Source organism: Rhynchophorus ferrugineus, unplaced genomic scaffold, assembly GCF_030347505.1.
Source record: "Rhynchophorus ferrugineus isolate W39M unplaced genomic scaffold, kcgeb_rfMv2 rfM2, whole genome shotgun sequence".
Classification (NCBI taxonomy): domain Eukaryota; kingdom Metazoa; phylum Arthropoda; class Insecta; order Coleoptera; family Curculionidae; genus Rhynchophorus; species Rhynchophorus ferrugineus.
In genome coordinates, this window is record NW_027472581.1 from 38,500,814 (window position 1) to 38,515,402 (window position 14,589).

The following is a 14,589-nucleotide window of genomic DNA, read 5'->3' on the forward strand; positions in this document are numbered from 1 at the left end:
ATTCAAAGTTAGGAATTTAGAATTATTTGGAAAATATATAATAAATTAAATTATATTTGAATATAGCATATAGAAATAATTTTAAAATTAATTTCAAAGAAATACTTTTTTTGTTGCTAGGTGTCGCTAGTAATAGAATGAAATTAAAAAACATAAACAGAAGTAGGTGTGACACTTGGAGGTACAAACACTTTCCCTTTCTATTTCTTAAAATTTAAAACAATTTAATAAAAAATATATTAGTTGAAAGTAAAATTATGTCACAATCTGGTACCGCTATGGGCAAGTATTTTTTAGAATAATTTCTTAGCTTATATTTTTTCATTTACAAATTAACTTAAATTGTTTTTAATTAGAAGCAATTAATACATTTTTAATGAAATATTTAATACATGGTTTTTAGGAGAACTTGATATGCTACACAGTCTCTATGATTTTAAAGCCACATATGCTAAAACAATAAGTTTTAGAGCAAATGAATATTTTATTTTACAACAGACAAATACAAAACATAAAAATTGGTGGGAAGTTATTAATGAAAGAGGAGATGTTGGATATATTCCTTCAAATTATGTAGAGGCGGTTACAGTAAATTCGTCATTTTATATTAAATTTTTGGAAAACGCCTTAGAAAACTTAAAAAGGAAAGATAATGAAGAAATTGCTCTTGGCACTAAAAGTGAAATTATATTAAAACTTAAAGAACTAAAAAAACAGGTAAAAATATATGTTTTATTTTTAATAGTTTTAATTAATTTATAATAACATTTAAAGATGGAAAATAAATCATTTCATAATTCCAACAATTTTATTGAATCAGATGGCATTAAAATTTCATATAAAAATCCTGAATCACCTGTATCGACTATTAAATCTACCGGTAGTAATTATGGTTCTCAATTATCGGATGCCAAATCCAGATCAGTTATGGAGGAACCAATAAAACCTATTACGAAAAGTCGTGACAGTATTCAAAAGAGCATAGAAAATATTCACGAGGAAGTAAAGTCTGAAATATATGAAGCTAGAAAGTCTGATTTCAACATGTCATCATCCAACGTTAGTCCTGTGATAACTGCACAATCTGTTTATGATTTAGTGGAAAGTGTTAGGATTAATACAAATTTGTCACATGAAATGTCAAGGGTTGCTGTAGAAACTGTAATTCAAGGATTACATGAACTTTTGCCAGCATCAATTTTTCCATATTTAAGGTATTCTATTTTATAATACAAATTAAATGTTAATGCTAATTTTGTTCTTTTATAGCACAATTTTATCTCATTCACAAACATGTCTAGTTGTTGATGATGGTCAAATAGAACAAACACATGATGCAAGTAGACTAAAAATTATCTTTAATGAGTTAACAAGTTGCAAGGAAGATTCCCAACAAAGAAGCTGGATGTTACATGAGGATGAAAGCGTTATTAAGGAATATATTACAGAGCTTATATCAATATTGGTATGTAAAATTAATCTGATTGGATTTGTTTAATTTTTATAATTTTAGTCTAACGCTGACACAAGCATATCACGTCACGTGATATCGTCCAACCAATATCATGTGATAACTACATTAATACAGTATTATCAAATGGAAGTACGATGGTCCATTAGGCAATTATTGTTGCAAGCCTTTGGTGTTTTATGTAGTTTAGATAAGACTGTAATTAATATAATGTTAAATTCTGTTCTGCCTGGAGAATTAGCAAGGTGTATTTGTATTGGTGGTATATACTATTTGTCTTTAATTATTATTTTTTTATTAGAGATATGATGGCAAATCCTCGGAACATTCCAAAATTAAATTATTCATCCCTTTTGTTAACCATGGTTTTTTCAATGGGAGAACCGATGCCAATAATTAATTTAGGTGATTTAATGTGTTTTATTGTGGGGTAAAAGTAATTTCGGTTTTTCCTACTAGATGGTTTTAAAGTCGCAGATATTTATAGTAATGGTTTTATACAATCAAGTCATGCTATAGTGCTTTTGGAAGGTATTCATCAAATATTCAAGGCCTTTTTTCTATTTTGCTTTTTTATTACCAAAAAGAGAAAAAAGCAGTATCGTCTCAAGAAATATTGTAGTAAAATTGTGTAGTGCTCAAGTGAACGCTGGTGCCAGAATTAAGAAATAAAGATTCATCAAATCGATTGAAATTCTTCAAAATATCAAAGTAAATCGACATATTTCATGTTGCGACGCCGCTACGAAACTAAACATCGGCCATAAAACAGTTTTGAAACTTTTTACATAATATGAAATACCAAAAGTATCACCTTACTTCGATTCCACAGGAGTTAATATTGAAAATTGTAAAGGATCGAGTTTTCATTTGTGAATCGCCGCTAAAGTTTTATAGACAGTTAAATGGCACCCATTGACACTTGTTTGGGAAGGTTAACTGTTATTGAGTGTTGAACCTGACTAAATCATTAATTCGATTCTGCTATTAAGAACTAACGTTATTGAAGCAGGCGATTCTCAACTATCATTTGTTGCGGTTTCTAGACAGCCGTCCTAATGGTTGAAAACTGCCTTTAGAAGAGGCTTTCGCTGAGAAATCGCTGAAGATCTGTGGATGGAATTATGGTCTCACCAGGAAAATTGCAAAAGGTCAGCCCCAATTGTAAAAAAATCCGAAATTACTTTTCCCTACCTATTTCAATAAGTAAACCATTAGTCCCTTTTTTATTTGATGTTATGGTAAACACATTTTTTTAGAATATTTGGGATCTACGTTTCTTTCATTTGTATTGGACAACATTGAGTCACCTCCAGATACCGACTTAGATGAACAAATACCAGACCTGTTTTTAAACTTAGTCATATCGTTTAATCTTCAGTTTGATGATGAAGACTCGAATCCAGTATTAGTGGCTTTAGAAGGTCGCCATATAGCTAAAATATTTTGTGAAAAAATTTTATTACTATTAAATCGAGAAGGTAAGCTTTAATTTTAATTGATTCCTAGAAAAAATATTATACTGATTAATTAAGATTCTTTTTCTAAACTAACTTCAAATACTACTTGTGTTTTTATGTACAAAACTAATTTCATGTGCAATAATTTTGTCAATATAGTAAAATGAACTAGCTGGTTTTTTAAGTTTTTGGGAAATATTAGATTTCGTTTGTAAACAATTTATTACAAAACTTTTTGCAACAAAATATCAAGTTTTATTACTGATAAGTTTCAAATTAATTTTAACCTGTTTTATAAGGTATTTCTGGCGGTGGCCTGGTTAATGAATGCTAATTTTATGTTGATTTTAAATAGATCCTTTAGAAATATTTTTGTTATGGTTTTTTTCCATTGGGGAATCGAAGTTGGTATTTATGTTGGCGTCTGTCTAACCTGTTGTTTATTAGCGATTGGTGCTCATTTTACGAGTTGCGATTGCCCTTTATTACGCCAACTTTTTCACGGTGCATCAGATATTGTGGTGCCAGTTTTGGATCAGATGCTTCGATGGTCCATGCTTTTGTGAAAAGGACACATGATAACCCATTTCCTTTGACCCAAACTGAGTTATATGTAATTGCTTTATTATTGAACAGGATTCGACTGCAACGGTCTGCATGAAAGATTTGAGGGTATGTCGCGTAGAAATGATGTTAAAATAACGGCGTCCTTTCGCTTGGCCCAAATTGACATCAGCGACATGTGATCTCAATAGATGAGATATAGCAGCAGAATGATTTGGCCATTAACACAAATTTCTAGACTTTCTTGTAGTTTTTTAAATTTGCAAGTCTGTACCACTAAGCCGCAATTCATCCGGAATTATACGGTAAAATGATTAAACATTGGATGAACCATTTAACGACGTTATATTCCATACATAATAGCATATTGAGGTTGAATTCTAGCCTGTATAATTCATAATGTATATAGGAAAATATTTATTAATTGAAATTTATACTTTTATAGAGGATCCGGTAAGAATATTTGATCATGAGCCAGCACCACCTCATTCTTTATTGAAATTGTTCAGAGATTTATTTAGTCGGCGCTCTACAGCGAATTTGTTTTATACAAACGATGCCAAAGTTCTAATTGATATTATTGTTAGAAATATAGCAGATCTCTCTCCAGGAGATAAGGTAAGAATAGAATGTCAGCATTACCACTTTATTTAACCTTTAAGGGGGCGCGTGGTCATTTGTAATGGCAGCAGTCTCGCGTAACCTAAAAGACCTATGGGGTTATATTAGAAAAATAAAATACTTATTAATCAAAATTATTTATTTTCTGATAATTAGGAACATTATTCATTTTCTAGGACATTAATGTCGAAGAAAAGAAACGTAACTTTAGGTTTAGAAATAAAAAATCATTTTAGGTGCCTGTAACTAGCTATATATATTTATTAACTTATATCAAAAAATAAAATTATAAAATCAGTTGGCTTCGTGAGATCAAATAATTAAAATAGTCTAGTTTTCTTCAGAATCGGTGTCTTCGCACGATTACATTCACTGCAAATAAAGGTAGTGTGCCTTCTTCAAATATTTCTATGACAAGATGTGTATTGAGTCTTCGATTGCCTCCTTTTTTTTGCTGAGCATATTTTGCAACTTTCTCTGCATATCGTGTTGGAACCAGTACTCGCTTTTTTATTAGTATCCTCAACACACATATTCCTTTATTAGCTCTATGCCCAATTGACGTATATATTTTAGCTTTTTTTCTGCCCCCAATATTACCATTGCATTTATTCCAGCAATATCCAAAACACGAAAGAATAGTGTCAACGACCATCTATTATTCTTCCTTCTTTCCTATACATTTTAACTTTTTTGTCGACTTCATGGACACCGCCTATTGTTGTATTTTAAAAAGTTACCATGTTTGAATTACGCTTTTCATTTGTACTGTTATCGATTTCAGCATCATTATGAAATGATGATATTAGTACAACATATCATTTTTGGGCACGTACCACAACAAAGTGGTCGTATCAGAAAATCCAAATCGTCTTGAATATTCAGGGAGTGTTTGACCTGTAAAACAAGGAGGTATTTCTTTTTTGTTCTTACCCATTGTAACAAAAATATTACGATATTTTGCTAAATCATCCACCAAAGGAACATTAGTGTACCACCAACTGTCGATCGTTAGATTTCGTCCTGTGCCAGAAATTGGCATTTACGACTCATTTTATAACTAAAACGCTTAATTTTACAATAGTTTATGATATTCCAAAAAAGTTATATATCGCATTAAGTGTCGCGCATAACCCCTTCGACGGCGCGCAGTGTTGTTTCGGCGCTTGCGCCGTAGCTATGATAATTGCGCTCCGTGTATAAGGGAGATGCAGGGAGTAAGGGTAAGCCGTTTATTTGCTAGGTAGTGAAATCATGACAATCTTAGGACATGATATGCGTGCAATGTGAATTATTATTGTAATCAGCGAAAATAATTGCGGTCGCGCGACCACTTGAAGGTTAATGATATTTAAATATGTAGTATTTGTGCAAATATGGCCTGTATAAACAGTGTCTTCTCTTTTTTATAGAAGCGTAATGATTACCTGGAGCTTTGTAGACGGGTGTTAGGAAATACCAATTATCAAGAACACAGGCATAGAATAGAAGATATATTAAAATGTTTTACCAGAATCTTTTGCGAGGAGGGTCAGTTAAGTAAAAGGGACCAGTACTTGCTTAAAGAAATATATGCGGAATTTCCGCAATACTTTCAATGAATCCACTCAGAAACTAATCATAATATTTGGGTTTTAATTTAGATTGCTTTGCATCCAAAAATTATTTGTGATATTGTTTAAAATTTTCTAAATATATTTTAATAGTTTTATTTTGTTGCGTTTTTGATAGATCTAGTTTTATGCTATATTTATTTATTTATATTTGATGTACTAAAATGTTGGGTTGATGCAGAAGAAGTAACACATACCTCAAATAAGTGTAATTTCTGTTGAACAGTGCCTAAAATATGTCTAAATGTATACGTGTTTTTGATCATAAAATCAAGAACCTTTTACATTTTTTTTTAAATACTTATAATTACAGTAAATTTGAATTTATTATGTAAATAATTTAAAAAATACTTAATGTGATGGTAGTTATAGTTATGTTGGAGGCCAAATATGTATAGAGTCAACATATATCATAGAACATATGTGTTTTCAGCAATGTTTAAGCATATTTGGGTGTTTAAAACGTGTTTAAATTATACCACTAATTAAAATATATCAATAATAAATTATAACAACGAAATTATATGTTGACTCTTTAAACAATTTATAGATTTTAGTTATAATAATTTCATGTTTTGGTGTGATTTGATGATATTATATTAATAGCGACGCTTTTTTAGCCAGTATTAATTTGTTGAAATGCCTTGCAGTAGCACCATTAATAAGAGTGTATTAATATTTAGTTGCCATATTTTCTGTGATGAATTATTATTTATATCAATTGAAATCACTGCTCATAAATAAGGGTCTTAATATTGTATTTATTCATATATGAGACTAAGTTATAAAGCCCCGAGTTGCATGATGGTTTTATAAGAGTATTACAGGGTCTTATTATTCTATTAATATGAATTATAAGCTAACCTGGTAAATGCCTTTCTGGTTACATTTGATTCACATTTTTGAAGTAATATTTGACATATAAACATTATTTAACAGAGTAGTGAATATTTTGTTTACTTGATATGTTCATTATCCATCATATATTTGTTTGAATAGTTTTGCTCAAATTGACGAAATATTCTAAATTATTAACGAAATAATAAATGTTCATGTTACTAAGCATTGTACTAATATGTTGTTTGGTGTTGAAATTGTGTAAATAATTCTAAATATCTTAAACCGCCGTGAGAAATTGATTGATTCTGAATATATTGTGGCGCCAGTGGTCCATGTTAGAAAATAGCCGAACGAAAAAATAATAGCTATTGAAAGGCGGTTTAAGTTTTGTTAAGATAATATGTATCTGTTTTGAAATATCACTATGCCTAAAACATGTTATTTCTTTCCAAGAGTATATTCTAATAACAACTATATTTAATGCATGTCAAAGGTACAAAATCTCCTACAACATATATATACATACGTAATAAATAATATAAAGTATTTTATTAAATAAATAATCAAAATTATAAGAAGTGTTCTTGCTAAAATATTTTATGATACATAGTTATACTCTCCACATAATGTCATCTTATATCACTGAATAAAATGCACCTAATTAAATAATTGTTTTATTTGGCTTTTTTAGTCCTTATTAAATGTATGTTTTAAAATGTTATTTTTTATACCGGAGTATTATTAATATATTGTATTAAAATACTTTTTTTTTTGTTTATTTTTAAAACCTTGAATAAGATTTTCATAGTTTCTATGTCTATAGTAGTTTTTTTTGTTCTGGCCTAAAACCAGGCGGTGGAATGCATGACGCATACATCTATAGTAGTGGTTCATGTAATACCTTTAGAAAAATGCAGTGCATTATATGAGTCTAGCGGACAATCAAATTATTTTCAAGCAAGTCTATACAATCACAATATACAATAAAAGTCTCCTTTTTTACCATTCAGGGTTTATCTGGATTGGACCTACTGTTTAACGTGGATTCTAAATCAAGATCCTCTGCATTAAGTCTACCTACTTCGCCTGACCATCCATTCTGTGACCATCTCACAGAATTATCACAGAAAACATCCGATATTACCCAGCCTTGTTTAGCCTTATAAATATTTACAAATATCAAGAACATCCATGTCTTATAAGATTCGAATCTGAATTCGAAGCTAAATTGTGTGTATATAGTAGAATATAAAATACGTGCACTAGATAGGTGAAATAAGGTTTTTTGTTTATGTTTATTTAGTTATTACAACGATTATTATGTACATATTTTATTTTAAAATGTGTTTTTTTTTATTAAAAATCTCTAAGTTTGATTATTTTTTAATTTTGAGTTCCTTATTTATTTTTTGAAGTCGGTTCAATTTTTTTGTTAAAAATATTTTACTATAAAATTTTCGGCTGTGTTTATCAAAATAACTTTTTAAAAGTGGGAAGAGTTGTTGAAATTTTATGACTACGTCATGTCTTTATTGTATCTTTATTCAGGCTTAAATGCCATGGCTAAAAGCAATTCAAAAGTTGTAAAACTATGGATACGGATGTTTAAAGAATTGATAATGACGAAAAAACATAATATATTCCCTACAAAATAGCATATATGGGTTCTACAATTATGGAAGAAACAAAGAGTGTTACATGCGTAATGTACAATAAAAGAAGAGACCTCTATCCTGGGAAAAATATATAAAATAATATAAGGACCTATTTCCTCAAAGTAAGTATCTCATATTATTAATGATTTAACAAATCGAGCAAATCACTATTTAATTCAGATCTGTTTGAATCAATAAAATTTTTTCAATTCGGTTTCAATGAAGTTGAGATAACAATTATGAGAAACAGATATCTGAAATTATAACTCGATTGGTTTTATTTGTAACTGCCGCTAACACTTTGTCTAATTGAACCGTCACCACCCCAGTCGCTATCACTTATTCCTTCAAATTTACTATGGCATTTTATGCACATTAGTCCATAGTTCTTGCTACGTTTTGGGTTTAGTAGTTTTTTTTCAGCTTTCCATGCGCTTTCCACTAATTTATCCACCTGTTTAGATTTGAAGTATTATATACAATATTTGGTTTTGTAACTAATAAAAAGTAAGCAAGAGTGTATATTCATCTTTAATACAGTACGTTTTTAATTATTTCTTCGTCTTTGCTGATGTTGAAATTAACTTCCATCGGTTCACCGAAAATTTTCATCAGATTTATTTTGTTTTATTTAACCTTTCTTCTCTCTTCTCTATTTCCATTTCAATAAATAGTTTTATTTCTGTGCTTTTTTAAAAGACTTTCGATTAAGTCAGCTGTTTGCTTTTCACGTTCTGTTATCAATGCTTCATCAATAAATATTACCAAATACATATTATTTTTTGTGAATAAGCAGTAGTCATAATCTGATCTCTGGTCTCTTAAATTGTAATTTGTTCATCATTTCAATGTTCATTGAATCTTGTTTATTGATTCAACATGGTGCATTTCATAAACCATACTCTGATTCCTTGATATTTTTATGTATTCTTACATTTAAAAATGCGATTGGATCAATCGACGTCAATTTACTTAAAATAACTTCTCGTTCTGTTGAATGTGTATTAGTTACAAAATGTGAAAGAGTTTAGAACATAAAAAATATTAATTTACTTAAAAAAACTGAATTATTCAAGGAAAGAAGAGGCCACATGTTGAATGGCGATACAAAGTGACACTGAGGGTTTTTATCTACTAGAAAACAAACGAAACCCATCTCACTCGTTCATTAGTTGTCTTAAAACAGATGGGCCTTTCACATGGCTGCAATAGTCACTTCCGCAGCGGTTGCATTATATAACATAATAATATCAAGATTCTACCATTCTAGATAGTTTGTAACCTGTAGATGGGTGTATAACTGAACTCTTCTTCACTGGTTTCAATGGTTGCTTTAGTGCTTCTTAAGAGTTTATGAAATTCGAACTCAGGGCTCACCCCCTTCCTATTTAAACCAAGAGCCTATAAGATGCTACGATTTACTTTTAGTTACGATTCCTGACGGGACGAAATGATAATACCACTTTTGGTTTTGGAACAATAGAGAAACTTTCTTTTTCTTTTTCCAAGATGACCAGCTAGAATCAAATGGTCTTTTGCTGATATCGCTTCGGGTTCAGACTTTGGGATACGACTGGGATTAACGTATTTGGTTTGACTACCGGGGTTTGTGGATGGATGACTAACGTGAAGACTTTTTTGGACTGGAACACTTGGAGTAATGCAAGTTGTCTCTCAGAGACGTACCTGTGCATCCACCATCACACCTGTGCTCCGTAGAGTCAGATTTGACGGACTAGAATTTTATACAGAGTCGCTTTCTGATGGAGTTTGCCTTTTCTGCAGAGGAGTGGGAATAGTAGGCTATACACACCATTGCATTTGCAAATAGCGTGCTGGATTTGAGCTGACCATCGAAAATTACGGTCGAATTGGAGACCGAGGTATGATACCTTCTGGAGCCCAGGGATAGGAAGTTTTTCGATTTGGAGGCGATATGCATGGAACTTCTTCTTATGGTGGAACAGAATAACCTGAGTTTTGCTAGGGTTAATCTGCAGTCGCCAGAATTTGTACTACGAAGTTGACTTGGAGTCGGACCTGGAGTCTGTTGCGGATGGCATCGGGACTGTAACCGGTGGTGAAGAAAGCTGTGACATCTGTATAAAATGCTGTGTGTGAATGTTTAGGCAGTGGGAAATCAGCCATGTAAAGGTTGAACAGGAATGGAGCTAGTGGAGCACCTTGCGGGACTCCTGAGGAGATTTGTTTTCGAGAGAAGACTGCACGAGACTGATCTTTACTTGAAAGGACCTATCATTTGATAGACCTAGCTTTGGATACATCTAGAAAGATGGCTTGAGCTTTGCGACAATTTATAAGTGACTGATGGATGGTTGCTGCGACGCGGACAGCTTGATGGAGGCTTGTGTGTTTGGCTCGGAAACCAAATTGTTCGTCAGGGATTATGTGGTGCGCGTCAGTGAATCTAGTTAGAGCGTGAAATATCGCTTTTTCGGCAAGTTTGGAGAGTGAACTAATCAGACTGATGGGCCTATAGTCAGGAGGGTTGACATGGTTTTCTTCTTGGGAATAACAGCAACAAGCGCATGTTTCGATTTTTTTGGGAAATGTTTTAACCTTAGGATGGGGTTAATAATATTGGAAAGCTCTGAAAATTGCTTGCTGGTGAGACTTTTCGGGTGGTTTACCGGGATTACATCTAGGCCAGGAGCTTTTTTCGAAGATAGATGTTTTATTGGGAGTTGGATGTCTCTAGGGGTGTCTATGCTCTTTAGAAGAGGATCTGACGGGAAATTTTTCCTCTTCAAGGAGGGGATAGTGTCAGTAATGGAGGTTAACATCTGTTGTAGTGGGCCTACTGAAGGGCTGCATTTCATTTGATTCTCAAACGATTCGGCGAGAAGCTTGGCTTTTTCCGGATTAGATTCAGAGCTGCGCGTTTTTGTAACTCTGTCTGCGGCTGTTTGGATATCTAGAGTGAGCTTTGAGATTGCTCTAGATCATCTGGAGAATTAATACTTGGTCCTGTTCGTTGTAGCTCAATTGAAACAATTTCAAATCGGTGCTTTTCAGGGGTTTGGATGTGACAGAACTCATAGAAAGTCATTGATCGTGAGGAGGATAGGTCTGTGGTCAGAATCGAAGCCTTGAAAAACTTACAAGTCTGAAGTTTGATTTGTATTTTGTGAAATGAAGAAGTCAATAATTGTTGGCTGTTTGGTGATATCGGGGGGATAGTTGGTTCGCTTGGAGCTTGGACCCGTCCAAGTTCAATGTCGCCTATTATCCCGGCGACACCTACACCAGCGGGTGTTGGCTTGTTGGCTCTCCGAAGTGGATGATGCGCATTGAAGTCACCTATATGAATTTGGGGGTGTTTCCACGGAATAAAGCTTTAAATTCTTCTTCATTAAATCGATCTACTTGCTTGCTATTAGGCTCGATTGCTATGGAAGTGCGTTCACGACTTGAGTGTGACTGCGATTGCAGCTGAATGTGCTTGTTATTGTTTTTGATAATTTAGTAAACCGAATAATTTGGGATCTTGAAGTGGATGAACGGCTTTAGAAAGGTTTCCTGGAGAAGCAAAATGTTGACAGTACATCGATAAGTTCCTCCTTCTTACCGCGCACTTAATATGCATTCTAGGAGATCATTGAATATACTACGGGGTCAAGAACAAGTATCCTTGATCATCTGAAGATGTTCAAGAGAGTATTTCGCCAGTGATGATTGGGTTTGAGACACTGTTGGCATAATTGGCGCATTTGAATGGAGATTTTCTATTTTGGACACTATCGGGAATCAAGTTTACCTGGTGTATCAAGTTTACCAAGTTTAGGTGACGGATTTTCTCATCTTTCTGAGAATTAATTTCATTGAGAGTAAACGTACTCTGTTTGTGGGCTGTTTGCTGTGCCGAGAGTTGAGCATTTTGCGAAGACTGCGTATTTGTTGAAGACTGCGTCGACTGGCCGGCCATTTGTGAATTTACTATTGGGTTTGCACTTAGAATTTAGCTATTTAAAATTGACACTTTTTGAATAGCCGCCCGAACCAAACTACCATGCCCTCTAATAGTTATTTTTCTTCTTTTCTACGTATTAGGAATGGATTATTTTATCGATATATATATTTATATATATATATATATATATATATATATATATATATATATATATATATATATATATATATATATATATGAGTACGAATAAATACGATTGAAAAAACCGATGAAGTGATGATTTATTTTCAAATCTAAATTCTAATATCACACATAATATTTTTTAAACGTACAAATTCTCCTATAACATACATACATTAATATAAAGTGTGAAAATATAATCATTTTTTCAATACAAATTTACGTGGTAGCTCACGTGCTATGGTATGTTATATACATTAACAGACAAATATAAAATGCACTTAATATTACAAGTAGGGGTTCCATTGTTGCTCTGCAGTGTTTAAACTTCACCAGTCATCATTTCCATAAATTCTGAAATAAAAAGTTTAATATTAGTCTAATTACTTTCGGCTAATGATTATATTTCTTATAATATGATATTCACAAAAATATAGAAAAGTAAATTATACAGATATATTATCGAAATTTGAAAGATATATGTTAACAGAACGTGTTTTACAAAATTCAAGTGGTCGTATCCAAACAAGCGTTCGAAACATTTGAACAACTTTAAAATAGGTTTACATGTCAATCTACAGATGTTTTTTGATTACTTTAAATTCATTATGGTTTCCGAAAGAATTCCGAATATAATGTTGCTATAATTAGTAAGTAAACCGTCTGGTGTAGTAGTACGATTACTAAATCCTTATTATAAAAATATAACATCAACACAGATGGTTTTAGTAAACAGATTTTCTAACGGAATATAAACAGAGCAGTAGCTATTTTTATTTCACATTGCGATATATTATTAAAGCAAACGGCTATAAAATGAGAAAGGCAAACAAAATATATTTTTATAGTCTTACCATCAAAATCAACTGTGCCCGAACCGTCTGTATCAATTTCTTCGATCATCATATCTAACTCCCTATCGGTTAGTTGGTCATCCAGTTCTCTTAAAATTTCTCTTAAACAAGATGTGGGAATATATCCATTTCCTATGAAATTATAATGTATCGATTATATATATGGTGGTAAATAAAAATAACAAACTACCTTCTTTGTCATATAATCGGAAAGCTTCCTTAAGTTCTTTTTGCATTGCTTCATCATCTTCTTCAACGATAAATTTGGCAGCTAATGTTACGAACTCTTCAAACTCCAAACGTCCGGACTCTGCATTAATAAAAATATTTTTTTATGGGAAATCGAACTGAGTCGTAAAACTTACTGTCAGCATCAACTTCTTCAATGAGTTCTTCCAGGATTTTTTTGTCGAAGGGTTGTCCCATGATGCGCAATATATCAGCTACCATGTCGCAAGGAATACTTCCGGATTTCTGACTGTCAAATGCTTCAAAGGCTTTGCGGAGTACTGAAAAAATAGTTTATAATGTTAGACAATTGAACACCTTGTGTAAATTCATTAATATTTTCATTATAAGCTATAATATATAAGTACTATTTAATAAAAAAATCATTAGATTATTTTAAGAACACTACCTTTGTCACTTCAAAAGGTATAAAAAATATTACCTGATGGAAAACAAATTTTGTAGACAAGAAGAAAATAAATCAAAATTATTTGGTTTCACTTGGCCTGTCTGGCTAGTGAGTAAAGTCTGTAAGTCACAATTTTCGCACTGCTACCCTAATACGTAGTACCGTCAGCAACGTCATTAGTTCTCTGTCCTACCATCAATTTCTTGTCTTTTTCAATACAGGTACAGTCGCACAATGGCACCAAACAAAATTAATATTCCCAGTGCTGATGATGACACAACTCTTTACCAGCGCTCACTAATGCAGGAAACCATAATGGGCACTTATGAAGTCACAAATCTTGGACTGGAAACAACAGGACAAAAACTACTTTGAGTACTAAAATATACTCCTATTTACAAGTTATGGAACAATAGAATAGCTAACCAATATAGAAAAATTCTTAAGAATGGCTTAATACCGGATTTTAGATTGCAGGTTATCTAATACAATGGGGGGCTATCTAATACAATGACTGATGCAGTGGCTAAGAAAATGTACCATGAACTCGGCTCATCAAAGAAAGTTCTGTATAATCAATATTCACCAGAGTTTGTGTAAAAAAACAATTATATAAAAAGTATCAAGGTCGTACAGTACAGTGGGAATTGGACACGTGACAATCACTATAAAGCATAAGCATTTGCTGAATATCTAGAAAAAACTTTCAAGTCAAACGAACTAATATTGAACATAATTGGCCGGACATAGAAGCTGAAAATTC

At 32.2% G+C, this 14,589-nt stretch overlaps 2 protein-coding genes across 7 annotated transcripts in view; one reads left to right on the plus strand and one right to left on the minus strand.

The window, feature by feature from the left end:
* Positions 1 to 145: 145 nt before the first annotated feature.
* LOC143192039 (NCK-interacting protein with SH3 domain) lies at positions 146 to 7,235 on the plus strand. Of its 2 annotated transcripts, none has more exons than XM_076397497.1 (9): positions 146 to 282; positions 404 to 717; positions 775 to 1,214; positions 1,270 to 1,465; positions 1,514 to 1,716; positions 1,773 to 1,876; positions 2,731 to 2,952; positions 3,941 to 4,113; positions 5,529 to 7,235. In XM_076397497.1, exons 1-9 carry the CDS (start codon positions 258 to 260, stop codon positions 5,715 to 5,717), a joined length of 1,866 nt encoding a protein of 621 aa, XP_076253612.1. In that variant the 5' UTR covers positions 146 to 257; the 3' UTR covers positions 5,718 to 7,235. The 2 variants fall into 2 exon arrangements, with proteins under 2 accessions (XP_076253612.1, XP_076253613.1); XM_076397498.1 differs by having other exon boundaries at positions 148 to 286.
* Positions 7,236 to 12,417: 5,182 nt separating this feature from the next.
* The window catches only part of TpnC73F (Troponin C at 73F), a 47,867-nt gene continuing 45,695 nt past the window's right edge, over positions 12,418 to 14,589 (minus strand). For all 5 annotated transcript variants that reach the window (XM_076397506.1, XM_076397507.1, XM_076397505.1 and 2 more), the window contains exons 3-6: positions 13,555 to 13,698; positions 13,380 to 13,499; positions 13,190 to 13,321; positions 12,418 to 12,689 (exon numbers count right to left, since the gene is read on the minus strand). In XM_076397506.1, coding sequence (XP_076253621.1) covers positions 12,658 to 12,689; positions 13,190 to 13,321; positions 13,380 to 13,499; positions 13,555 to 13,698 — 428 coding nt within the window. In that variant the 3' untranslated portion in view covers positions 12,418 to 12,657. The remainder of the gene's footprint in view (positions 12,690 to 13,189; positions 13,322 to 13,379; positions 13,500 to 13,554; positions 13,699 to 14,589) is intronic.

Bases quoted from the DNA above. Each gene is read 5' to 3' on its own strand.
- LOC143192039 (XM_076397497.1), top strand. From the start codon at position 258: ATGTCACAATCTGGTACCGCTATGG. The intron at 1,717-1,772 runs GTGTATTTGTAT...TTTTTTTATTAG, and splicing joins CTGCCTGGAGAATTAGCAAG to AGATATGATGGCAAATCCTC. The intron at 1,877-2,730 runs GTGATTTAATGT...ACATTTTTTTAG, and splicing joins GATGCCAATAATTAATTTAG to AATATTTGGGATCTACGTTT.